General features: G+C 48.9%; 1 protein-coding gene across 3 annotated transcripts; it reads left to right on the top strand.

Annotated features, from left to right (window-relative positions):
- The first annotated feature begins 1,428 nt into the window (after window positions 1-1,428).
- Window positions 1,429-3,042, top strand: RPP25L (ribonuclease P/MRP subunit p25 like). Of its 3 annotated transcripts, none has more exons than XM_077147872.1 (2): window positions 1,429-1,501; window positions 2,207-3,042. In XM_077147872.1, exon 2 carries the CDS (start codon window positions 2,241-2,243, stop codon window positions 2,730-2,732), a length of 492 nt encoding a protein of 163 aa, XP_077003987.1. In that variant the 5' UTR covers window positions 1,429-1,501; window positions 2,207-2,240; the 3' UTR covers window positions 2,733-3,042. The 3 variants fall into 3 exon arrangements, with proteins under 3 accessions (XP_077003987.1, XP_077003988.1, XP_077003990.1); XM_077147873.1 differs by lacking the exon at window positions 1,429-1,501 and adding an exon at window positions 1,516-1,815; XM_077147875.1 differs by lacking the exon at window positions 1,429-1,501 and adding an exon at window positions 1,516-1,788.
- Window positions 3,043-9,193: the final 6,151 nt, after the last annotated feature.

Here is a 9,193-nt window from a genome sequence, read left to right on the forward strand (position 1 = left end):
CTAGTGGTTGGACTGGGAACTACACTCATCTTGGTCTGTCTTTCAAGGAGGTGTGGAGCTCTCACAGTGGAGGCTCCCATTTGATTCTTATGAGTGGCACATTCTTTTATGCATCTATTTATCCTATGTCTAAGCACCAACTAAATGCCAGACCCCATACATGGTGGGAAGGAAGCAGGTAGAACCCATTTAGGGGAGAAGCCAGCCAAGGAAAAAAGCAGTCACACCAGATGGTCACAGGGTCGTTTGGTCCAAAAGAGGCTAATAGGGGAGGCAGGCCTGGTGGGTGATAGGCTATGATTTTGAGAGCCAAGGAAGCAGTATGTATAAAGGCAGAGAGGTGCCTTGAAGTTTCTTTCCTGGGAACCTACTTGGTGCTATTAGTTGAGAAGGGGAGCCCCAGAAGAGATGGAAGGTTTGGATATCGAGAGTTTTAGGTTCTGGGGAAAGGGAATTGGGAAGGAGATGGGGGAACGTGATGAGAAACAGCAGGGAGAGACTGAGCTCTGTACCAAACTCCAAAAAGTGTTTGCTGCCCCCTTGTGGTCTCAAAGAGTACTCTGGCTTCAGACCCCTTTCCAACTGCCTGCCTGCCACCCCACCTACGCGGGTTCATTAGCCTCAAATTCAGCCTGTCAAAACTGGTCTAAAACCTGAGAATCATCCTAGACTCTTCCTTCCTTCCTTCGTTTCTTCCTTCCTTCCTTCCTTCCTTCCTGTCTATCCAAACAGTCGCCAACTTTCTACTGAATACCTCTTCTGTATCTCCCAACCTAGTCTACTTCTCTTCATTTCCACTGCCATTTCTATTTCATTCATTCAACAAATCATTTAAAAAATAACGGAGCGTCTGGTTAGCCGCTGGCCACGGTAACAAGCTCCATGACACGGCCCCGGGACCCCGCGGCCAAAGGTTACCAGCGGTTGCGGCTCGATTTCCCCCACCAACCTCTTCTCTGTGGCTACAGTGAGCTGTGCACACGACCTGGTTCAACTGGCCCGTGTTGAAAACCCCTCCGTGGCTCGCCAGTTCCCACAGGATGAGGTTGAAATTCAGAACTCAGTAATCAAGTGTCTTGCCTGTGCAGCAGCAGCCACTTCCAACTAAACCTTTTGCTCCCTTTGCTATTGCCGTGTCCGTTAACTGCAGTTTTCCCATCTTCCAAAGGTTAATCCTCCCCATGCTTCAGACTCTGAACTCCTCTGAAGGCCGTCCCTTCTATCCACAAGGCTCTTTCCTCCTCACCGTCCCACCTGTGGGAGTGCCTCTGCCCAGGGCGTGGCAGCGGATACCTTGCGCCTGCACCCAGTCCCGGGCGTCCTAGCTCTGCTCAGTCTGGGTGTTCTGAATGGTTCTCAGTTGCCACTGCAGAGAGGCCGGGCGGGCCGCGTTGCCTCCGGCCCCGCCCCCGAGCGGCGTGCGCGGCCCCGCAATTTCGGCGCGCTCCCGGACCGCGCGCCATCTTAGCTCTGGACCCGGCGTGTGGGGCGCTGCGGCGCGGTGAGAGTTGGGACCTGGTGGGGTGGGGGGCGCCTGGACGTGGAGGTGGAGAGAAGGGAGGGCAGGCGGGTTTCTCAACGGCTGCGGCCCTCGGGGTACTGGGAGCGGCTTGGCGGCGAAGGACACTGTTGAGACCGGCCAGGCCACCGGTTGACGTCAAGAACACGCTAAGCAGCCGCCGGTGTCGAACCTCTGCTCCTTGAGTGACCTGAGCTGAGAGAGATCGACCCTGGGAATCTTGGGGTCGGGGATGTCCCGCCTTGTGCAGGGGAGCCCCGAGTGGAGAGGTCGGTTCTCTTCTTGGGGGGCCCTAGGTGAGGACTCTTGGCTCTGGCGTGCGGAGAGGGAACTTGACAAGGACGCGGGGGCCGGGCCCTGTGCCTAGGATCCCAGAATGAGGACACCAGTCCCAGGCTTAGGGAGCTTGGGATGTGGGTGCTTGATGCTATCTCAGGGGCTCCAGAATGGGGGCGGGGATGGGGACGGTATGGCTTTGTCCGGAGGAAAAGGGAACAGGAAGTATAGGGTACAGTCCATCCTAGAGTGAGGCAGACATGGTCCATGTCCTGAGATGCTGAGGATGAAGTAATATGGTCCTGTCTCCTGGAAGTCTAGGGTGAGGAGTAGGGCTGTGTCCTGGAGAGTCAGGGTGGGGGATGACCTGGGACACACTGCCTAGCACTCATATTTGATACTTCCCTGCAGTGTGCAGCAAGAGTCGCAGACGTGATCAAGCAGTATGGAGCACTACCGGAAAGCTGGCTCTGTGGAGCTCCCAGTGTCTTCCCCAATGCCTCAGCTACCTCCTGATACCTTGGAGATGCGGGTCCGAGATGGCAGCAAAATCCGCAACCTGCTGGGACTGGCACTGGGTCAGCTGGAAGGCGGCAGCACCCGGCATGTGGTGTTCTCAGGTTCTGGCCGAGCTGCAGGGAAGGCTGTCAGCTGCGCTGAGATTGTCAAGCGTCGGGTACCAGGCCTGCACCAGCTCACCAAGCTACTCTTCCTGCAGACTGAGGACAGTTGGGTCCCAGCCTCACCCAACACAGGCCTAGACCCCCTCACAGTGCGCCGCCACGTGCCTGCAGTGTGGGTACTGCTTAGCCGGGACCCTCTGGACCCCAATGAGTATGGCTACCAGCCCCCAGGGGCACCCCCTGGCCTGGGCTCCACACCCAGTTCCAGCTATGGCCCCCGACCCCGAAGAAGGGCTCGAGACACCCGATCCTGAGGACATGCTGAGCCAGGCTGTTTTCCAAGCCTCAGTTTCTGGGATGGCTGTGCCTTCTTCCAGAATCCTTTCCAGTTGCTCAACATCTCCAACAAGACTTGGATCCACAGAAGTGGCTTTGCTGTCCTTCCTCTGCCGCCTGAAATATGATAAGGGTTTGCTATAAAGAGTAACAGGTGTTAGGTCTGGATTCTGGATTACTTAAGAAGGGCCCATGCTGCTTTCCACCTATAGTGCCTCTGCTCTGCCTTTTGGACAGCGATCCAGGGAGTGAGTTAGGAAATAAAGGTTCTGCCCATTTGTCTGATGAGCCATTGCTCAGCCTGATGTGTGGAGGTGGAATTGGGGGAATGGATGCCCTTGCCTTCTGGGAGCTCATGGGCTGGAGACAGATATAATAGGCTCAGGCTTGTGTGGGGATGGTCTAGAATCTATGAGAAACTTAATAAGCCTGAATATATCTAGGCTTCTGGGTGACTGCCTGCCACCTGCTTTGGGTTGGTTTAGGGACTCTCCCTCAGGTCAGACACTTTTCTATCTGCGGACATATCTTATGGAACTTAGGCACCAGGCTGCTGGGATTTGAATCCTGGCTCAACCACTTAATTGTTTTGTGACCTTGGGCAAGTTACTGTTCTGAGCCTTAGTATTCTCTTCTGCAAAATGAGATTTAGTGCTTATCTCATAGAGTTTTTATTGTTTTTTTAAAAATGTTTTTGAGATATCTTCATATATGTACAATCCATCCAAAATATGTAGTGGGTTACAATATCATCACATAGTTGTGTATTCATCACGATGATCATTTTAAAAATATTTGCATCACAACAGAAAAAAAAATAAAAAGGAAAAGCCCATACATCCCATACCCCTTATCCCTCCCTCTCATTGACCACTAGTATTGCAATGTACCGCAATTTTTTTTTATCCCTTATACATCCCCCTCACATTTATTTTTTTGTCCCTTTTTTTTTTTACTCATCTCTCCATACTCTGGTAAAGGGAAGTGTCAACCACAAGGTTTTCACAATCACATAGTCACATTGTAAAAGCTATATAGTTGTACAGTCATCGAGAATCAAGGCTACTGGAACAGTAGTTCAACAGTTTCAGATATTTCCCCCCAGCCATTCCAATATACCACAGATTAAAAAGAGATATCTATATAACACATATGAATAGCCTCCAGGATAACCTCTTGACTCTGAAATCTCTCAGCCATTGAAATTTTATTTTGTCTCATTTCTCTCTTCCCCCTTTTGGTCAAGAAGGCTGTCTCAATTCCATGATACCGGGTTCTGGCTCATCTCCAGAAGTCATGTTCCATATTGCCAGTGAGATTTATACCTCTGGGAGCCTTTTCCAACAGAGGGGAGAGGGCAGTGATTTCACCTACTGAGTTGGCTTAGAGAGAGAGGGGCCACATCTGAGCAACAAAAGAGTTCTTGGCGGGTGACTTTTAGTTCTAATTATAAGTAGGCTTAGCTTCTTTGGAGGAATAAATTCCATAAGGGCATGCCCCAAGATGAAGGGCTTGGCCTGTTAATAGTCCCCACTGCTTGCAAGAATATCAGCAATTCTCCAGATAGGGAAGTTTAATATTTCCTCCTTTCTCCCCAGTTCCCTAAGGGGGCTTTGCAAATACTTTTTAATTCTCTGCCCAAATTACTCTGGGATGTATCAGGGTATCACACTAATCTGTACAAACCAGCAAGATCTCACACCCAATTCAGGATTCCCTGTAATTCCTCATAGGGTTTTTATGAGGATTAAATGAAGTAATATACACATTAGATACCACCTGAACACATGGTACCCTATAGATGTTAATTGCCATTATTAATGACTCAGTCTATAAACATACTTTTTCCTATCTTAAAACACTTCAATACACATCCCCCTCCGGGTCTGATTCTTGCCTTTCTGCCCCTTTTGGCTTCTTTGCTTCACTTTGGACTGAGACTCTCAGATCTATCATGGTGAGGCCAGCGGCACGATGAGAGAAGTAAAGGTTGCAACAGTAGCTGTGGGGCTACAGGGACCAGAGAAGGATTGTGGACAGTGGTGGACTCAGTGAAAAGTTGAATCAGTTGGGTCTCCCACTGGGTTTTGAGGTTTTCTACAGTGTATCTAGCAGCCTGGGTGTCCAGTTACCAGGAAAGCAGAAGGTTGGGGCTCTTGTGGGCTCACATTGTAGCAGATTAAAGCCCTTTTATTTGAGCATGTTAAAGTGGTATTTTGTGAGTCCAGCAAGGAGAGGTTGAGATGTTGAGAAAGGTGGAGGTGGGAACCTGACTGCTTTGGTAAGGGCTGAGAGCAGGAGTAAAAGGACCCTGACTGTTGGGCAGATGAGGGGGGTTGAAGGAGATCAAATAGGAGACTCATGGCAGCAACCCAGCCGGGCCTCTCAAACGCTGAGGATCATGGCATTGAACATGCCCCTAGAGGTGATTGTGACTTTACTTTGGTAATCATTCAGGCATCTTCCCGCCAGTGACTGCCTGACTTCCTTCCATTCTTATAGTTAATTTAGGGTTTTTCTCCTCCCAGCTTCTGTTTATCACTTTTACTCTGTCTCCAGTTGTGTGTCTTCTTCCATCCACAGTTCTCTGCATGTCATTTCCCCAGAGCTTTGGGGCCTAGCTGCCTTGCAGCCTATTGATCTTTGACTCAGCACTCCATTCCGATTATCTGCTATAGCCAGAGTTATGGGATCATATGTGATAAGCATAGTGACTTGTCCCTAAGAAGTGGTTCAGTAGGACGTGTGTGTGTGTATATGCAAGCTTTGGGAGTCCCAGGAGGGGCTCACAGTTGGGCAGCCCATCACTGAATCACCCCCTGGGGTTCCCGGGATGATGAGAAGGGTTAGTGTGGAGGGAAACAGCTGCAGCCAAAATCTCTTGGGAAAATCAAGATGTGTAGCCCAGAGAAACAGAAAATAGATCACAGGGTCAGAGAGGGATGACAGTGATTCTGGGACTTTTCCCCTCTCCTTTGGCCTCCATAGGAACTAGCTGGGGCCCACAGGAGTAAAGACAGAGAACACACCAGAAAGAGAAGTGGGGCCTTCGGAGTCAGAAAGCCTGATAAACTTAGGAGGGGGCAAAAGAGTTGTAAATACTTGCTGATTCCATTTCTTCCTACTTTCTCCTCAGTCTACTGCAATGTGGCTTCTGTCTCCATCATTTAAAAAAGGTTATACCTTGGTGCAAAAGGTAAGGAAGTGGAGACAGCTCTTTAAAGAAGTTGGACTGTGAATGGGAGGAGAGTTGACAACTGGAGAGGATTGTGGGGTAGAGGGAACTCTTTTTGTGATGTGATAACATGCAACATAAAATTTCCCTTTTTAACTTTCAAATACACAATTCAGTGGTATTAATGGCATTCATGGTATTGAGCTACTATCACCATGATCCATTACCAAAATTTTCACATCACCCCATTGCTTTTATTTTGTTTGAATGTACTAGTAGAAACTTAGGCACATCTGTAGACTAATGGAGGAAGTCAGTAGGAAAAGAAGTATCAACGATGCGGGAGATTGTGGATAACCAACAGAATGAGATTCCTGAGAGAGTGAAAGGGAATGGGATCCAGAAGCATGTAAGAGTGGATCTCCAAGGGCGTAGAGATGACTCCCAGTAACAGAAGGGAAGTAGTTAAGGATGGGTGTGAAGGTGAAGATGAGGCATGAAGGAATTCAGATGGCCTCTGTGTCCTTGAAGCAAGAGTCCAGCTCCTCTGCTGAGAATGAGGTGAGGAGGCTGATGGGAAAGAAGTGTGATAGTTGTTATAATTGGAAGAGATGTGTAGGGAGCCACAGGAGGATGGCCAGGTAGGGCTAAGTGCCCAGCTAAAGTTGGTAACCATGAAATTTTAGTGTCATCAGTCTGAAGGTATGTGATCTGCAGTACCACTTTAAGAACACCTGAGGACTCGGAGAAATCACTGTTGTATTCTTCCAGACTGGTTAAGACAGGCAGGAATGATGGAAGAAAGGTGAGACTAGCAAGAGAGTGCATGTGGTGAAGGACCAAGGACTCTAAACTGGGGAGGGAGGTAAATGAAAATAGAGGACAGAGGTCAGTGGCCTTGATGGCCCTATGATGATGTCAAGTGGGGTGGGCTGAGATGGAGTAGTTGAGAGAACTAGAAGGATAAGTCATTGAGCTAAAGAGTGGGATAGAGGAGTCAGTGTGTTTGAGAGTTTGGGAAGTTGATAGGATTTAGTAGGTAGATGAATGGGTCTAGAGGAAAAGTTGCTGGAGATATGCTTGAGAAATTAGGAGGCTGGAGAGGGTGTACTGTGGCATTGGGGGTCGGGGAGAGCGTCCAGGTGAAGTCAGGATGAAATGGGTTGAGCATTCTCATCTGCCTTAGAGGTGGAACGTAGAGGAGTTTGTTAACCTTGGAATGGGGACTTCAGAACACAATACTGGACAATTTATAAACCTCCCATATCTAAACAGTTCTGCCAGTTTTGCCTTCTAGATGCCCATCTCCACAGCCTCTGTTGGTTTGTGCCTCTTGTTACATCACAGTCTCCTTACTGATCTCCCTGTTTCACTCCCTTCCTAGCTCTCCTCAATACCAAGCCACTGGCAATCCCCTGTTTAGAATGCTGTTTCCCCAATGCCTGCGTGGCTAGCTACCCACCCCCCTCCTTAAGTGTTTGCTAAAATGTCACCTTAAAGAGAGGCCTACTCTGACTATTCCATTTGAAATTGCAAACCAGCACTTCTGTCTCTCTTGTCCTGCTGTTTTTTTTTTCACTTTCTTTTTTTACCTTGTAACATAATTTACTTCTTAGTAATAGTGTTTTTGTTTATTGTCTCATCTTCCCCTGATGAGAACATAAGCTCTAAAAGGGCAGGAGTCTTTGTTTTGTTCGCTGATGTATCTTTACTAAGGGTTGCTTGGCAAATCGTAGGTGTTCATATATATGAATATTGAGCCTCCAAGTGTGTGGCCACACCCAGATTTCATCCTGTCATTCCTTTGTTCCCTTGGCTTCCCCATGCCCAGATTAGAGGACAAAGATCCAAATTCCTTCTCTGGATGGCCTTTAAGGACCCCCCTGCTTGGCCACTACCTGTGGTTTGGCCCATCTTTAGCCTGGTCCCCTTGGATCCTGTGCTCTGTCCACTTTGAATGTTTCACAAGTGCCATACCTCTGAGCCTTTGCTCTTTGCCATCTTGTCTGCTTGGAACTGATCAAGACAGGGCTCTAAGCACTCCCTCCTCATGGCTTCACAGCACCTGGGTCTCTCCCTCCTGCACTGTTCTGGTCTAGGCCGCCAGCCTGGAACTCCAGGAGGCAGGCATCAGGCCTGATTCAACTGGGCATCACCAGTTCCTGTATCGATACCTACTTTAGGAAGGGGAGATGTTCTGGTGCACTTCTGCATCTAGCCACAAGGTGGCAGCATTTACAAAGGGATGGCTCATTCCTTCCCTCTGCAGGTCCTGTGCCCAGAGCCCCAAGAACCCTAAGACGCAGAGAAAATACAATCTAGGCTTGAAATCTGGTCCTAAATGGTTTGGCTGGCTCTCAGTTCAAAAACATCTAATGATCACCCACAATGTAATAAACACAGTCTGTATGTATGTATGTATGTAATTTCACCATGATATGGTGAGTACACAGAATATCCCTTGAAGTTTATGAGACTTCACGAGTTCAGAGGAGCAACCCCTGTCCAGCTTCAAGGAAGAGGAATGATGCCTGCCTAGAATTCCAGATGAAAGGAAGGCATGAACCAAAGAATAGAGGTAAGAGGCAGCATTAGAACTTGGGGACAAGAATGATATGATTGCTGGAGCGTGAAGTTCAAAACAAGGAAGAAAAAAGGAATGAGGCTTACAGGAGTGGGGCCAAATAGGAGGTGCCCAAGTGCCTGGCCAGGAATTTGGACTTCATTTTGAGGATAATGAAGAGTCACTGAAGGCTTTAAGGAAGGAGAAATGTGGAAAATCAGATTTGTGTTTGAGAGAGAACTCTGGCTGCTACAGTGTGGAGAGCAGATGGTTGCTCAGGGCAGGAAGAGCAATGAGGAGGCTGTTCTAGGAATCCAGGGGAAGTTGGTGAGGTCAAAAAGAAAGCCCATAAGGGCTATCAAGATCTGGTACTCTTAAAGGGTTCTTGGCCAGGTACACCCTCTTCCCTGCCCTGACCTCTCCCCAGATGAACCACCCCAGCCCTTCTGTTCCTGAGGCTCCCTTTGGCTCTGTTTATTCTGGTGGGAACCAGGCCTGCAGGGGGCTCTGTCAGTGTCCCAGGTCTCTCCCTATTGGTAGATGACTGTCTTCAGCTCAGCTTACACCCCAGCTCTCTCAGTGTGACCTATTCATGCACCCTCTTCTTTGACAAGTCAGAAACACCCGGAGAGGAAGGGTGTGTCTAAGGAGCCTCCTCTACAAGGGAACCAGTGAGCACCACTCACTTCCTGCCATCCTCC

This window comes from Tamandua tetradactyla, chromosome 2 (assembly GCF_023851605.1).
Source record: "Tamandua tetradactyla isolate mTamTet1 chromosome 2, mTamTet1.pri, whole genome shotgun sequence".
NCBI lineage: Eukaryota > Metazoa > Chordata > Mammalia > Pilosa > Myrmecophagidae > Tamandua > Tamandua tetradactyla.